General features: G+C 31.5%; 1 protein-coding gene across 2 annotated transcripts in view; it reads right to left on the reverse strand.

The window, feature by feature from the left end:
• LOC126780709 (adenylate cyclase type 6) overlaps positions 1–18,362 on the reverse strand; it is a 160,991-nt gene that overhangs the window by 23,238 nt on the left and 119,391 nt on the right. For both annotated transcript variants that reach the window (XM_050505354.1, XM_050505355.1), the window contains exons 10-12: positions 17,919–18,068; positions 11,735–11,856; positions 9,072–9,164 (exon numbers count right to left, since the gene is read on the reverse strand). In XM_050505354.1, coding sequence (XP_050361311.1) covers positions 9,072–9,164; positions 11,735–11,856; positions 17,919–18,068 — 365 coding nt within the window. The remainder of the gene's footprint in view (positions 1–9,071; positions 9,165–11,734; positions 11,857–17,918; positions 18,069–18,362) is intronic.

Genomic DNA, 18,362 nt, shown 5'->3' on the forward strand with positions numbered 1-18,362 from the left:
TTATATTTATGAATAATAAGTGAAGAATAACAACAAGTTCAGGCTCACTATATCAAAGGTATAAGTTAACTTATATCAACACATCTTCTATTACGGATATATAATTAATTATGAATTTGACTGCCTCAATGGTCGAGTGGTTAAATATAAAGCCTCAGGTCCAGAAGTCCTAGATTTAAGACCCACGTCGAGGCAATAAATAATTATTGGGTTTTTCTCTCGATGCAGAAAACCCAGAGTTTGGAAGTGTGTATTCTCACGTGCCTCGAAAAACAAAGTAAAGCCGTTGGTTTTCCATCTGAACTCTTTCTGGTCGTGTCAGATTGCCGTATAATCCGATTATCCGATTATGATAGTAATGGAATAGAGAGCGCACATGTGTTTGCGCAGAAACTTGTGCACTACAAAATTTCCGTAGTTGGCTAATCTCTCGTGCGATTGGAAGCTTTGGCTGAAATCAGTGAGGAGGATATCATCATATAATTACAAGTATACTGCTGTAACAGGCGGCTATAAGATCATAAGGCCAGTTACGCGCTACTTTAGTCGAATAACGGGCCATATACAGTGCAAATATCTTTTACCCAGTCCGTTTACAAGTCCTTAGTAATAATGAATGATTTCAAATAGAGCCTATAGTATTTTTCTTAAAAAAAACGATGGTTTCATATTTGAATTAGCACATAAAAAAGTAGATAACGCAAAAAATCTAGTACATATAATAATTCAAAAAATATAATGTGATGATTATCAAGACGATTTTGGTTATATCCAAGACATAATATCTGTTTCACATTGTAGGTTTTATGTTATAAAGTAATATGATTGATTTGTCAAAAATATTAGAAATTTTACGACAAAAATAAAGCAGTATACTGTATATTTTTCTTTTGTAATTGAAATATAAAAGAATATAATAATAGATAGGTTTCAATATCTCGTAATAGTCGAAAGAGGTTCCATCAATAAGACTTGGCGGTAAATCGATTGAATATATTTGGCGAGATCGGGGCAATGTTACTGTCTACTTGTGCGTACGTAATAAAATGTTACGTTTTTTTTGTTCAACAAAAATATCTTAGCGAAAATATTAATGGCGCATAGAAATATATCTACACACAATATAAATCAATATAAGTAATGATATATAGTAAAATATAATATATTTAATGCGTCAAGCTCAGCTATTAAATGTGAAATGGCAATGGCATTCACAATAAAAATTATATTTAATGTTAATTATTATTAAACCACCATTTAATTGTGATATGATAATATTTAATTAACATTTGAATAAATCAATTGGCACAGATTTAATTTGACCGATATATTTTTTTATTTAATAACTTTATTGACAACCACAATATGTAGTTGGAACAAATGGCGGACTTAATGCCTGCAGGCATTCTTTGCCAGTTAACCTTAAGGCTAAACAGAAATCCATAAAGACGTTAATTAGTAATTTATATTATCAATAGTACAAAAATATAGATACATATACATACAATATACTCGTATATAAAGAAAATTTGTATGAAACAATACAATAAAATTGATAAAAGATAGTTTGAAAGAAGTTAGGTTCATTAATTAATATTGTCAGAATAATATACAAAAAAGTTTTATACAATATAAACTTGTAGTTATTATTGCGTAGACAAAGCCTTTGATTTAGTTGAACTCTACATGACGTTAATCATTAAATAAAGTGGTCGTGGATGCAGAGGCTATCCCCTAGAATTGTGGTACTCAAAAAACAAATATACAAAATATAATAATAATTTAAAAATAAAATTGTTTACTTCTATCGTAGTTTAATTTTAAAGTAGCCGTAATGATATAATTATAATTATAATACAAGTTCAACTGATGTGGCTCTCATTGTTATCCTATTAGCACTATTGTTTTCAATACTCATAATGGCGTCTCGCTATACAAGGTAAATTTATTATTATTTATTTTGTGTATAATCAATGTTTTGCTAATAATTAAATAATATTTTATATTCCGTCACCTTGTTGTGTTACATTATTCGAATTTTATATATTTTCATCCTTTATTAAGTTTATGCCTCGGTTGTGTTAATCAAGCGTAAAATCTGTGATGGACACCATTAAAGGTGCACTAAAGCGTTGCGAAAAATTCACGACCTAAACGAGGCGAGTTATTTGCTGTTGCAAAGATTTTATATGTAACGAAATTTTGTTATTTTTAAAATGTTAGCTATCGAATTAAACTGTTTCATTTTATATGACATTTAGCTTCGTTGTTACGTTTTTAATTAAAAACAAACTCTACAAACTCTGGCGATGTATAAGTTTAATTAAAAACTGGATACAGGACCGTTGAATGGATATTGATTGTTAGTATTTATGGTTCCCCCGTACTCAAAGGGCGGAACCCCATTACTATTCTTACCTAACCTGCAGGTCTGTCTGTCACCGGGTTGTATCTTTAGAACGTTTATAACTAGTCTATGATTAATAACAATGATTTGTATAGATAATGATTATAAAGTAAAAGTAACAGCCTGTAGCTGTCTCGCTGCTGAGCTATTGTCTCCTCTTTTTTTTAGAAGGTTAAGAGCATATCCCACCACGTTGCTCCAAAGCAGTTGGCTGGATACACATGTGGCAGAATTTAAGTGAAATTAGATACATTCATTATATTATGACTTTTTCCTTCACCGTTGAGCAAGAAATGAATTATAAACACAAATTACAGACATGAAATTCAGTGGTACTTGACATGTTCTACTCGGCTAAATTCAGTAATATTATAAATAACGTAAAACATAAAAAATATATTTTATAGTATTATGACGGGTTGTTGTTACAAAAATAAATTGAATACATTGTTCGAAAAAAAAAGTGTTTAACATTTTTTTTAAAATGAATTGTTTTTTAAGTTAACCTGGATACTACAAAAAATATTGTTCATAGCAACTTTTTAAATTGAACGGAAAATAATTAATCAAGTTTCATTCGTTTGCAAGATTGCTGTATCTCAATTAATATTTAACAATGTCACTTTTTATTAATTAGGAGATTGTAAGTAACGGAGAAGTTTAACTACTTTTTAAATAAAAATGTTTAAGACTAAAACTAATACCGTTATTATTTTTTATTTATTAATTCCGGGTTCATTTTTATCGATAATTGTTAGAACTATAGTTGTTACACGAATACTTGATGTTTTTTTATATGTATGTATTATAAAAATATTATCTGTTAATATATATACTATGTTTTCGGATTATATCTGTAATTTTTATTAATGTATTTTTAATATATTGTCAATTATTGCTTAGACCTTTTGCTTTCCGACTGTTAAGGTAGGATTTTAAACAATCTCTGTAAGACGTTAAGTCCATTTGTTGAACTATGCAGTTATTTGTGTCCAAAAAAGTTGAATAAGTAAGAAAGTACTACATGGGACTGACGACGGGCACGATTCGGTGCTAAGATTTCGTTAATTTTTCTAACATATTTCAAGCACTAAATTCACTATAACAATAAAATAACTTTTAAAGGATGGACCACAGGTTTTCTTTCATTATATATACTATATGTATACTAAGCAGCCCAAAAAATACATATTCGCTTTTTTCCTTTCTCCTATGTACACGAGTATTATAATAGTGTACATGTTATAAACAGAAACGTTTTAAGAAAATATATTTATAGCTTCAAATGAATATAAAATTTAAAACGGCCTGTGAATGTCCCACCGCTGGGCTAAGGCCTCGTCCTCTTTGAGTTTATAAGGTTTGGAGGCTTTTCGACGAGATTGCTCCAATGTGGGTTGAAAGTAATTTTTGGAAACTATTTTTTTGAATTTCAACGAAATTATACACATGCTTAAAATATGTTTAATGATAGATCATCGTCAGACCAAGTTTAGCTAGGAATACTTTTCAAAATACCTACCAATGCCTTCACTAATAAACGTATATAAGTGCTTATAATTATTTCATTTAATATACAACACTAACATTTTATCGACCCCAAGAAAGGTTATGAATATTTATAATTAAGTATATTGAAAATTTGATTATTATAAGAATACGGTTTTGTTATAAAACTTATAATTTATGACCTATTCATTTAGAATTAAAGTAAATAAATAAATCGATTCAATGTTCCTTAGCTGAAACGTTCCCCGTTATCGAAAGATAAAAACGTTTTGAGAGTTATCATTCGACCGAAAGATGGTAAATGTTCTTTATTATGAAACTCATTCGATTGCTTTCGCTTGACGATGGTCTTTAAAAATAAAAATGGTTGTTCTAACTTCGAACCCGTTTCGATCTACAGCTTGTGGTGTTATTATTTCATATACTATTTATTCTGATTATATTGTAACTATTTTTTTTGTAATTATGTTTATATTATAACGTAAATTATAGTAAGCTGACTTTTGTACGAATCAGTAAAAAAAGACTATGTTGTTCAATTAATAATAATAAGTAATGCTAGAAAAATACTTATTATTATAGAAATTCTGGCAATTTAGATACGGAAAAGCACAATCACTATGCAAGAAAGCTATAAAATCTCATATTTTCTTGTTTGAATATAAAATGGAACATTGGACGAGCGATAAAACGAAAATCGGAAAATCCTACTTTATGCGTTTTGGTTAAAATGAAAAATTAGTATTTATATTTCTTTTTTATAAACGTTGTATAGTTGTTTTTAGAGTCATACAATGTTTGGTCTTCTTCTTTCCATGGTCAATTTACATGAAGAAACATGAAATAAAAGGAGTTTAACTATTAGGTCGCTACACAAAAGTTATTAGTAAAACTTGATGTATATTTTATATTAAGTTATTAAAGGCCACCACGTAACTTTGTTGTATTACTTTATACTTTTTCGCTTTGAGCGTTTAACTTTTCGAAGCGCCCGTTTCTTCTTCGGCGGAATAAAAGAGGTTCTTAGTGGCCTTTATTTTGAACAATAATAATTTGACGTTATTCTACTTTGTTACCGTTCAAACAAAAAAATATACGTAATAAAATTTAAGACCAACATCAAACCATTATTGGTTTAACGGAGATAACGAATACTAAAAATCTTTTAATGACGTACAATTTTATGAAAGTTAAAAGAGCTGTCATTTTATAACTTTCCTTACATCCTTCGGTTAAGTTAAAAGACAAGAAGATATCATTGCAAGATCTTTGTCTATCTAATATAATAATGATCTAGGTCTACCTGTCAATTTTTATCAGATATTGAAATCTTTTCTTTATTAATATAACTTCATGAACTCTTTCTGAGAAATAAGAGAAAACCTCATTACATTGGTCTTAACCGAGATCACGACAAGGTCACGAGGATACTTGCTGCCTTTCTGCATGAATACAGAAAATTATCTTTAATATATCTATAGGATGGTGTTAACTACAAATTCACATTTAGCACTAGATTCTAATACATAACTGTTATCCATCTATGAAAATTGTACCTAATGTAAATAATATTTAAAAATAGGAATAGAATTTTGATACGTTTAAGATATCCGACAAATTATTAAAGTTATTATAATTAAACTGAATACTGCACAAATACAGTTTTTGCTTTTTTTGCAGAAAAACCCATTTACGCGTTTCCCCTACATGTAATGGGATATGTGAGACTCGCCAGCGCCTACAATGTCCAATGCACCGGAATACACAATAAAACCAGCGGTACCCTTACCGTCTCTTGGGGGGCCGTCACGGGATTTCTTCCGCATACTGCGACGCCCTGATGGTTGGCCTCCAATCGTAGATGGGTTCCGGGGTACAGTGAACCCATCTAGTGCGATATCACAATTACTCTAACTTATAGGTTATGATATTTTGTTGCTTATGATAAAACAGACGAGCAGATGGACCGATTTAAGTATGTGTACACCACCGACCATATTCAATTGGCACCCTGAGGGAGGTAAGGCTGTTTAAACGGATGTTAAATAAGTCATTCTGTATCCCCGACATTGTGTATGCAAAATTTTAGATTACTTGAGTAGTGAAAGTACACGTAACAAACAGATAAACCAACTCAATTTCCTATTTATAAAATACTAGCTGCCCACCCCGACTTTATACGGATAAGGAAATAAGGATTTTATCCCATGCATTGTTTAATCAATAAGGTATAAAAATTCGCCAATTGATCTATTCGCTCATACCGTAAAGTGCTAGGGGCATATAATAATATATGCATAAGGCACCGTCCTGCATATTTTTTCATGCGTTTATTTATTATTGTTTTGTTAGGTTCTGTCTACGGCTTCTATGTGTGAGTGGCCCACATTATGAGACAGACCTTTTGAAAAAGGTGGCGTTATTTGTTGTCTTTTTAATATTGGTAAATGGTTGCCACCATCCATAGACTCATAGATATTGACACTATAAAAAATATTAACCATCCCTTACATCGCGAATGCGCTATCAACCTTAGGAGCTAAATTTTCCCTTGTGCCTATAGTTCTAGTTGCTCATTCGCTCTTCAAACCGGAACACAACAATACTAAATATTATTGTTTTGCGTTAGAATATGTGATAAACTTGGTACATACGAATGGCACTTCCGGCTACTTCGCCATCGCATCGTTGGCCATCATTATATTAATTGTTCTCGCGCGAGAATTTTAATTTTGCCGAAATTCCTAATATATTAATTTAAATTAAGCATAGAGTTTTATGTACATAGTTCGAAAGGGCAAGCGGCTGCTCAATTTTAAAACAGCGGCTTAAAGTTTAAAATAACAAAAAAATAAAAACGCACTATTTAACTGTTTCTAGCTTACAAATAATAAAAGGTGAATGTAAATAATTGACTAAAGCGGTACTACGCTTTAGTCAATTATTTCAAATCAATAGCTTGCTCCCGATATCCGTGGTTCACTCACACCGAGGTATTTTTTCTTACTCTTTTTCGTTATTATACCAGTCATGTCGTGGGATGCTACCTCGCGGAGCTACCGGCGGGTTTTGCTACAACGCCCTCCCACGCACATGATAACTACTTTTCTGCGGAGTTATTTTAAAATTGTTTATCTCCTAAGATATATTCATTGAAATCAAATTATGCGAGGGCGTATTTATTTAGATAAGAATTAATACCATGTTTATAAAAACGACATCGCAATTAATGCATTATTTTAGAACAAAATTGATTACCATAAAAAAGGTTATAGTGAGTCAATCTTAAAAGATAAACATATGCGGTCTTTTTTTAGAACTTTATAAGAGGAATAATTCTGTCTAACATGATTGTTGCATAACTATAACCGTTTACGCAGCGCACGCAACGGAAGCTCTCAAAAGGAATATTTTTTCTCGTTTTTGCAACATTTTTCATTGATACTCCGTTCTTATTAGTCGTAGCGTGATGTTATATAGCATTTAGCTTTCCTCGATAAATGTTCTATCCAACACAAAAATATTTTTTTCAATATGAACCAATAGTTTCTGAGATTAGCGAGATCAACCAAACAAACTCTTCAGCTTTATAATATTAGTATAGATTCGTTAGAATTCCTTACCAAACAACCATAGGTGCAACCAAACATAGGACCTAAGTATATATAGACGTAAGTATATAGGTATAATAAATTAACTGTGGGTATTCAAATGTATGTACAAACGTACGCAGACGAGCTTGAACAAAGCTTCTGTTACTTTCAAAGTGATTTAATTACTTTTTTTTTTTAAAACACATTCCACAATTCAGTAAAAACAATAAAACAAATTTAATATTTCTATAGCTTATAAAATTCTGCCAATAGAAAATAGCCAAATAAATTTTTTACTTTTAATATTAAATTTCATTTTTTTATAAGGTATAATACTTGTTTATGGCGAGTTCTGTACCTGTATAAGTGTCATACATGTTACTCATACAGTACAAGTTGTGAAATAGAAGCACGACTCTCAAGTTCTCTTGAGTAAAATCCTCTGTTAACGGAAACCGCTTTTATTCTCCGTAATTTTTCTTAACTTTAAGTTACAACCTTTGAAAAGAGTTCTTTGTTGTTATATACAACTTCATAATTTTATTTTCTTGGTGCATTAAATGACTAAAACTGTGCCATAATACATTTTTTCTTTTTTATTCTATTTATAATTCATATGAAAAATGAACATTTAGTTTTTTCTTTTGCAATAATAATCCTTAATACAAGTTTCAACAACATTTGCAACTGTTTAGAAACGCAAACGTCACTCTTTTTAATAAATATATTAATGTATTAATTCACAATTCTGATATTTTATATCACCTACTTAGTTAAGACCTAACTTATGGCTTCCACTTTCAAATGTGAAATCGTTTATATTAGAAAGAGCAAAATAAATTTTTAACTGAATAGCCACTAAGAAAAGTTTATAAGTAACTAGCCGTAGTCGTAGCCGTTGGAGTAAACTAGAAATCTGAAAAATACCTTATGACAGCTATCGGATTTTGTTGGACTAGGTAGTAATTATGACTATTGGACTTTTTAAGCTTATCAACAATCCTTTGTTCTTAAGATATATCGAAATTAGTATTTTAGAGCTTGAATATTTTACGATTTTATCTAGATTAATGTTCAAACAAATCTAAAAGTATGCATACCGTTAAAGATGGTGAGAGACTGCATGCTGAACACGGTTTAGTTGGAATTAAGTGAAGTGTTTATTCAAGCGCCGCGGCGTTTGAATACGTGCATTCTTTTCTACAGAGATTTTCTCTTACAAAGCGGGAAAATATGAAAAATTCTATTCTATTTATTTAATCAAAGCTTTGTCCATACGTTTAATCATAAGTATATTAACAAACAGTTGCCAGATGATCAATCAAAATATTAAATTTAGTTTTAAAATAATAGTAAGCATTTTTGTTAAGAACAAATAAAAATAAGAAATACTTATGTTGTTAATAAATATAAATAATTTATTATTCCTCAACTTATCAGCGGGAATTACGTTAGGTTTGTTTTAAAAAATATATTACCTTTTTTGGATTATAAGCATCATAAATTAATGAACATTAATTTTATACAAAAATTATATATATTTATTTATGTACATCACTCACCTTGCAAATAGTTCATTCAGTAGGCGTACGAGTTCCTCAGCAGTGCACTGGTCCGAAAGAGAGGTGAAACCACAGATGTCCGCGAACAGGATGCTACAAATATATAGTCAATATAATAAATCGCTTAAGCAGCTGGTTATTAATTATTATGTAGAGTTTAAAATGAACTTAGTATGGTACATGGAAACTATAATGTCGAAGTTGAGGTTTGTGTAAGATTTAACCTTAATGTTTGACTAAATTAGCCAAAAACTCTTTAAAATTTATCTTATTTATGAATATGATAAGCTCATTTACATTAATTAAGACATAGGGTCCCCGGAGATGTAATACCTAATTATACTAAAGTAAATAGGATACGGTATCGCTTATAAACGTTGCTTAGCGGGAGATCTGGGAACACGGTAGTACCTCCGCCAAGACGAGACATTATACAATGCTATGTCTGCTACTTTCGAATGTCAAGTCAATAATGACGGGATGAGCGAAATCAGTGTTTAACTGAACAGCCGCTAGACATAGTTTATAAAATAAGCCCATTTTTTTTTTCTTCTGAGAAACAATATTACTACTAATTAAATGTGTGTTCGTACCGAATGGATTATAGATAAGGTATTTTTGAACTTATTGTTTATGTATATTGTTCATTTAATGAGATACATATATTATATGGAAACTATTTATGTAGGAAAAATCTAAACAAATTAGATCTAGATTCGATTAGACAGTAAAACAATATTTTATGATTGCATACGTTTCATCTTCAAACTCATTTAGATTTACTGGTAGTAGAGCTTTGTGCAAGCTCGTCTGGGTAGGTACCACCCACTCATCAGATATTCTACCGCAAAACAGCAGTACTTGGTATTGTTGTGTACCGGTTTGAAGGGTGAGTGAGCCAGTGTAATTACAGGCACAAGGGACATAACATCTTAGTTCCCAAGGTTGGCGGCTCATTGGTGATGTAAGCGATGGTTAACATTTCTTACAATGCCAATGTCTAAGGGCGTTTGGTGACCACTTACCATCAGGTGGCCCATATGCTCGTCCGCCTTCCTATTCTATAAAAAAAAAAGATTCTACAAACAAAAAAAACGGTTCGGAATCCAGTAAAATGTTCATGCGTATTTAATTAAATGATATTTTAATGTAGATATTTTCATAAAGTGAGCTCCTGGAGTTGTTTTTTTAAGAGGAAAGCACATATACTGATGTCGGTACTGCTCTGTGTAGTACGAACGAGTGGATCACAGTTTAAAGAAAATATACTTTACCAGGAAAGTCGGATTGAATAATTGTAAAAATATTAGGAAAACTTAATTAATCATAATATTATAAAATCACATTTCGAAAAAATATAATTTCGTTAAGCTTAACAACTGTTTTTAAACATTGAATATATGTCATCAACCAATTAAACTATCAATAGAAGTCTTATTCAAATATCTTAAATATAATGGAGAGCTTATAACAAGACGTAAAGTTCAATCACTCATTCGACCATAAGGGTTAAGAACAAGTTATAATAGACGTAGACTAGTCAAGTAAAGTCACTTACAACCACAACTTTGTAAGTACACATCGATCGTATTATTGTTATTGCAATATAAGCGAGATTGCGTTATTATTATTAATTACTTGTTAACGAACGCGGCTACGCACGCATGTTAAAAGAGGGGTGTTTAATGGGTGTTGGGAATGATAAAAAGTAGCCTATGTCCATCCTTAAACTTCAAACTTCCTCTATGCTAAAAATTATCAAAATCGGTTCAGTGCTTTAGCCGTGAAAGCGTAACAGACAGAATTACTTTGCCATTTATAATATTAATATAGATGTTATAAAAATTAAAAAAAGTCAAGATGGCCTAGTGGTTCGAACGCGTGAATCTTAACCGATGATCGTGAATTCAAACCCGGGCAAGCACCACTGAATTTTCATGTGCTTAATTTGTGTTTATAATTCATCTCGTACTTGACGGTGAAGGAAAACATCGTGAGGAAACCTGCATGTGTCTAATTTCATAGAAATTCTGCCACATGTGTATTCTACCAACCCGCATTGGAGCAGCGTGGTGGAGTAAGCTCCAAACCTTCTCCTCAAAAAAATGGAGAGGAGGCCTTAGCCCAGCAGTGGGACATTAACAGGCTGTTACTGTACTGTTATAAAAATTATACACAAAGCGAAATATATAATCCAAATAATAATCGGTATTCATAATTATTAAAAATGCGATACGATGTTCATTGCTTAGATTCTAAATAATTTTGTACCGTATCATGTTTACTTTAATTACACTCATAATAACACGATGTAATTAACTAAACAGAATCTCTGCATATAGCTTTATTTAGAGTCCAAAAAAACGAAGGTTTTAATTTTAAAAAAACTCGCTAGCTACTCATAAAGGTATGATAGTCAAGAAAAGATAAGTAAAAAACAACCGACGCTTTTTTACGTTAATGAAACTATACTTAACTTGTCTTAAACATGACAAAGAACACACACACAACAACAACACAACAAAGAAATGTACAATAATAATATTTTTAAATTATCTTTTACCACCGATATTGTATAATAAAACAAATTATGAAAAGGCATTCAATTAAGATAAAATGTTAATACATTTTTAAATTAAAATTAAATTTCATATTCTACTAACCTCACATTCTCGTATCTTTGAATATAGATTTTGTGAAATTGCTCCTGACGCGGCTGGTTGGCAATGTCCGCTTTCATCTCCATAGCAACGTGGCGTGGTAAAACAGAGAGCAGTAATCGTTCCTGTTCGAAGAATACAAAAGAATTATATTATGATTCACGGTATTGAATTCGAACTCCAGACTTTAAGGAAAATTATTAATATATTTTAATTATAATAATATGTAGACACGACTGTAATACAAATTGCAAGAATTTCACATGACTTAAGTATCATCAGTGATGAATGAAATAATTTATATTATGTATACGTATATATGTCTTTCAGTGTCTTATATGAAATTGCTAATGCTTGATACAGTAATATATGTAATACAGTGATGCTCAAGTAGTACCCATCGCAAAAATATTCATATTATTTAACAATTAATTATTATAAAATAATTGAATTGAATGCTCCGAGTTTACAAATAAATTATTAATGAATCAAACCGCTCACGCTATTAATTGATCGCGTCTCTTACTCAGAATATCTCGTAATTCTATCGGTTGTCACAATGCTTCGAACTTGAAATAATTCAATCATCTTGTTATAGTCTTTGCATTCAATGATAGCGCGTTCCACTATTTTTTTAAGGGGGAACTCACTTAGAATGCGAAGTACATTTAAACCATGTTAGTCTGGAATTGACTGTTGCTAAAAAAAATTATAGGTCAGATACGAAACAATGAATCGTATTAGGTTCGTATTGGGTTAGGTTAGGTGGTAAGTATCAGGTAAGCTATTTATATAAAATGAACTGTTACTTTTCTACTGGTGATAGGGCTTTGTGCAAGTTCGTCTGGGAATGTACCACCCACTCATCAGATTTTCTACCGCAAAACAGCAGTACTTGATACCTGTTCCGGTTAGAAGGGTAATTGAGCCAGTGTAATTACAGGTACCAGGGACATTACATCTTAGATCCCAAGGTTTATTGTGCATTGGCGATGTAAGCGATGTTTAACATTTCTTACACTGCCAATCTCTATGGGCGTGTAACCAGTTACCATCAGGTGGCCCATACCCTGTGTACCTACCTATTTCGTTTAAAGAATACTATTGTAATACTAACCATGAAAACATTTTTTCTATATAGATTGTATATAAAGTATTTGATATAAAATCAAAATTTGCAAAATTTTTATTACTATCAGATTTCATGTGGCATCATCTGCATCCCTGCAATCCTCTTATGCGTGGCGTATACGCAACTATTTTTTTTTAACTTTCTACAGACAAAGGTCTCGATGTCTATTGCTTTTATAAAAAAGAATATTATTAATTAAATATAATTTCAAATATTATTCTACATTAATTTTGAATATAGAACGAGTCGAATCTAAATAAGTTTAATCAATTTGATTACTAAAATTATACCCACTTTAATAGAACCAGATGTAATTTCCGACGAAAAGAATTAAGCATTAAATTATTAGCTTTTCATATTTTGAGTCGATCATAAATTATTTCGCTTATTTGGTAACAACCAAAAATAAAAACCATTAAATAAGTATACCGCTTTGATATTTTAATTAATTATTATTAAGGCAGCCCTTAATATAGATTTATGAATAAGGTTAATCAAAAATGGTTTTGATAGACTAAATATGTCATGTGCCAGTCGGTGAAATGTGAATGGAGCGTAAATATTATGTCTAATGCAAAAAATATTTGAATACCGGTAAATTTGATAAATAGAATAACCTAATTAAATTACAAGAGCGATAGTCTAAGGCATGATAATTACATTATTTTCCTTATTATTTTATTTTAGTAAAACTAAGATACAAAATGTTTTATTATATCACTTAGACGAGATGGCTCAGTTTTTAGAATACCTGAATATTAAAAGGTTTCAAACACGCTTAAAGCACTGCTAAGTTTTTATGTGCTTTATTTGTGTTTAAAAAACAAAGTATAACTCTAATATATTATATATATATTTATCTGAAATATCTCCTCTTTGGTTAAGAATTCCAAATTCAAATTTATAAATTCATTTATCTGGTATATTTGAGTTTTGAAAACAGACATTCATTTGTTTTTTCCTCATTATTTTTTCTTTGTCGTCGTTTATTACCGCACAATGGAAAACATGAAATATCGGTATATTTACGAGTATGAAGTTCTACCGTAGTAGCAGTGCTGCAAAACAGCTCGAAGGATTAATGATGTGTACGGCGCTGGTGTCGCAAAAGAAAGCACGGTACGTTTTTGGTTTCAACGTTTTCGTTCTGGAAATTTCGACCTTCAGAATCAACCCCGTGGACGGCCGGAGACCAAAGTGGAAAATGAAGAATTAAAGGCTATTGTGGAAGCGGATTCATCACAAAGCACTTCAGAGATAGCTGCAGGCTTCGGGGTAAGTGATAAAACTGTATTAATCTACTTGAAGCATATCGGGAAAGTTAAAAAACTTGAACGATGGGTACCTCATGAATTGAGTGAATCGAACTTGCAAACACGCGTCGATTGCTGTGTTACTTTGCTCAACCGACACAATAATGAAGGGATTTTAAATCGATGTGATGAAAAGCGGATACTGTACGATAATCGGAAGCGCTCGTCGCAATGGCTGAACCCTGGAGACCCAGCCAAATCCTGCCCTAAACGAAAATTGACTCAGAAAAAGTTACTTGTAAGTTTTTGGTGGACTAGCGCCGGTGTCGTTCACTACAGCTTTCTAAAATCTGGCCAAACGATTACGGCAGATATTTATTGTCAGCAACTGCAAACCATGAAGGAAGTATTAGCTGCTAAACAACCGAGATTGGTCAATCGCTCTAGGCCACTACTGCTTCACGACAACGCAAGACCACACACTGCACAACAAATAACCACTAAGTTAGATGAGCTACAATTGGAATGTCTGCGATATCCACCGTAATCCCCGGACATTGCTTCAACAGATTACCATTATTTTCCGGAATTTGGACAACTTCCTACACGGAAAAAAATTCAACTCCGATGCGGCAGTCCAAACCGCCTTCAAAGAGTTTATTTATTCTCGCGTCCATGGTTTTTTTAATAAAGGGATCAATGAACTACCTATTAGACGGCAAAAGTGCATAGGTAACAACGGTGTATACTTTGATTAATTAAATATATTTTACAAAAAAAAAATACTGAAATTCCTCCCGTACAAAACACCAACTTCATATGTAAGGACCTAATATATCAGATATCAGATTATATAATATATATACAAGTATATATAAGTTTATATTGAACACCGATACTAGGTATACTACAAGTTAGTGTAGTGATAGCTATATCAGAAATTGATTTTCATTACAATTGAGTTAGTCATTACTATACAGACATGTATTATGTCCGCATGTCGCGCGGTTGGTTTCAATTTAGGCCTTAACAAGAAGCTAATCGCTTGCATCTGCCATTCAAACTCAGGAGACGCAAAGATAATTTCGATATTCCTGAATAACGGAAATCCTCAACGTATGACAATTTGATTATGTATACCGGATACCAAGTCAGGCGATATAATTAGTTGTGATAACGGTCCATTAAATGATAGCTGATCTTGAAAACAAAAAAAATCAATAGATTATCTAGGGATCAGTATAAGCATATAAAAGTATAACAAAAGTAAATTTTAATCGAGGTTTTTGAGCTGACAAACTTAGACATACTAGCTGACCGTTTTTGCTGTGGTCTTTATTAATGTCATTAATCGAACGACAGTCTGACAGTAATCGTTTACTTTATATACTATTTTACAACATATTACAAATTCTATTACTACAAATATTAAAGTCCTGGCTTCTTTTTTTTTTTTATATGCCCCGGGATGGCAAATGATGGTAAGTGGTAGTAGAGTCCAAACGCGACGACGGCCAGTACAGTCGGGAAGAATGTTCTGTACTAGCCGTCCCCGCCTTGCCGGCCCGCAAGATGCCTCTTCACGCCTCGTTTAAGGAACCCGGGTTGTAAGAGGAGGGGAACACGTGAGCTGGTAAAGAATTCCATTTTTTGGTAGTGCGACAAAGAAAGGAGTTGCCAAATTTCTTTCAAATATCTCTCTCTCTCTCTCTCTGATTATCGTCATTTTAATGCAATGTTCTAATTCATTAACATAACATAAAACGGAAGGGAAGGGTTATAACGTTTTAGATTTCATATTTGGTGTTTCGGAAAATTCCTTTCCGAAATTCGGAAAGAATTCCGGTTTTTAGTCTTACAGTCGCAATATAAATGTTAATTGACTAAAATAAAATTGAGGTTAAAGCTTAGTATGTATGAGGTGTGGTAAATACATTGTATATTAATTTCGATATATTCATTTCCAAAATTATTTACTCGATCAAGATTATTCCCACAATTTTTAGAAACTGATTAAGAAGCTTATCTGATAATCACAGACATGTAACAAGGCGTACCTCACCATTCATCTCTACGACGACGTAACATTCGCTGGGGCACAGAACGAATCGCAAGCCTATGTGCGCTGTTCATTCGTTATAAGAGTAAACGTAAGGACGTAGTTGCTTTATAATCAAGTTTTTTTAATTATATCCTGAACTTATTTACAGCCTAAACTATTAAACATGATAAATAAATATATTTAAAAAATATGAAAATTGTGCTAGAGCATTTTAAAAGTAAGGGAAAAATGATTTTTTTTTAACAATCATTTTTATGAAAAATTTCTGTAAATCATTTTAATCTTATAAAAAGAACTATATACTTTATATTGTAAAAATGATCAAAATATTTCGATAAAAACATGAAGTATCACTGTTTGACATATTTATATATAAATCAAGTGAAAAGGTGTAGCCAAAACAGCCAAAATATACTAAAATGTATTCTACAAATAAAATAAAAAGTTGTAGATAAAAGTTGTCTTAAAGTTGTTTATTGTTTAATTGATTAAATCAAATTTCACGCACGCATCGATTTATCAACATTCAGCAGTGAATGTTGATAAATCGATTATCGAATAATATGGTTTATTAATATCGAAGCAAAGCTTGTGTTATTAACCTGATATCTTTTAACGTAAATACAAAAGAATTCTTTTATACAGACGAGAAAAATTCCATATTCATTGTGTAAGTGAATAGATACAATGCAAAGATATAAAAGCATGGAACAATGTGTAACATATTTGATCACATTTTCTTGGCAATTTAATCCATTAGTCGCTTACAATAGGTAACTCAAGATCAAAGTATCATGTTAGTTAATTGTTTGCAATAAGCTTTTATAATATAATACTTTACCGTCGAAGTGTCGAGTATAAACTACTTACTACTACTATTCCACGTGAATTGTTAACGTCCCATTTCATTTTCCCATTGATCCTAATATAATGTATGTCAAAGTCCCAGATCTATATTTATGTTCAATTTCTTTAAGATCAAATTTGTGAGAGCAAACCCAAAACTCAACGGTAGGATTCGATCGTGAAATGTCAGAATGCGGTATGCGACATTACCATAATAATTATAATATATCAAGAATACACGCATCAAAATAATATATTACAAATGACAAATAGTATATTAAATAGTAAAAAGTGAGTAATGAAGCGAGTTCTTACAGAACAACACTGCTGCTCATCTCTCATCACCAATAAACATTGGTTTATAACAAACAGAGTCAGTTACCTTTGTAATTATATTAGTCTGATTTGATACAATGGATAAGAGTATCGTGTAATAATAATCAGACCATACAATGTTAAGAAACAATAAATGGAGAGTTGCATTTAGTTCACGAGTAGAAACAACTTTTGCCAAACCGAGTAGTCGAAGCAATTGAGTTATAACTGTTACGTCGTCGAATCAAAGCACGCGTATAGACAATATTAAGGGTCAGCTTGAGTTAGACTAACTTTTGTCATAGATATAACTTTGGTCACTCATATATATATATACATTCGTTGGCTTAAAAATGGATCATTTGCGTATAACAACTGAAATATTATAATAAATTTAAAAAAGTAAATACTTGATCAATTTATTTTTATAAACAATTTTATCGTCTTTTATAAATTCTGGTTTAAATTCTGAGCAACGAAGCACCAAGTAGTTTTGTTATGTAATTGTGAGTTAGAAAATAAAAAATCCGCTATCGGATGCTATGTGTCTGTTAATGTTGTGTGTATTTGATCGCTTACCTGTTGTTGATTTTCTCTCTGTGTTACGAGGCGCGCTTCAACGCAATCCCTGGTCTCCAAGAAAGCGCGGCGCTGTGCGAGCTCTCGAGGATGGTGGGTCATGATGCCAGCTACGTTGCAGGCGATTAAAGTAATGACACTGCAGAAAATCTATACAAAAAAAAAAACAAACGTTTTAATTACACATTTACTGGTTATGTTAATCTTTGTTCTCATTGTAATATACATGTAAAATATATATATATATATATATCTTACAAGTTAACCAAGTTTAAGGTAAACTCATTATTGCTTTTAATTAATTTATTTTTTTTAGAAAGGGTCCTTTTAAAAAACATACATCAATAAATGTGTATTTATAATCTGTAGAAGAACATGTACAATTATTTTCTATGTCTTTCATGTGTAAAATGTGGCATGATTAATATCTTGTGGACGGAACCG

This window comes from Nymphalis io, chromosome Z (assembly GCF_905147045.1).
Source record: "Nymphalis io chromosome Z, ilAglIoxx1.1, whole genome shotgun sequence".
Classification (NCBI taxonomy): domain Eukaryota; kingdom Metazoa; phylum Arthropoda; class Insecta; order Lepidoptera; family Nymphalidae; genus Nymphalis; species Nymphalis io.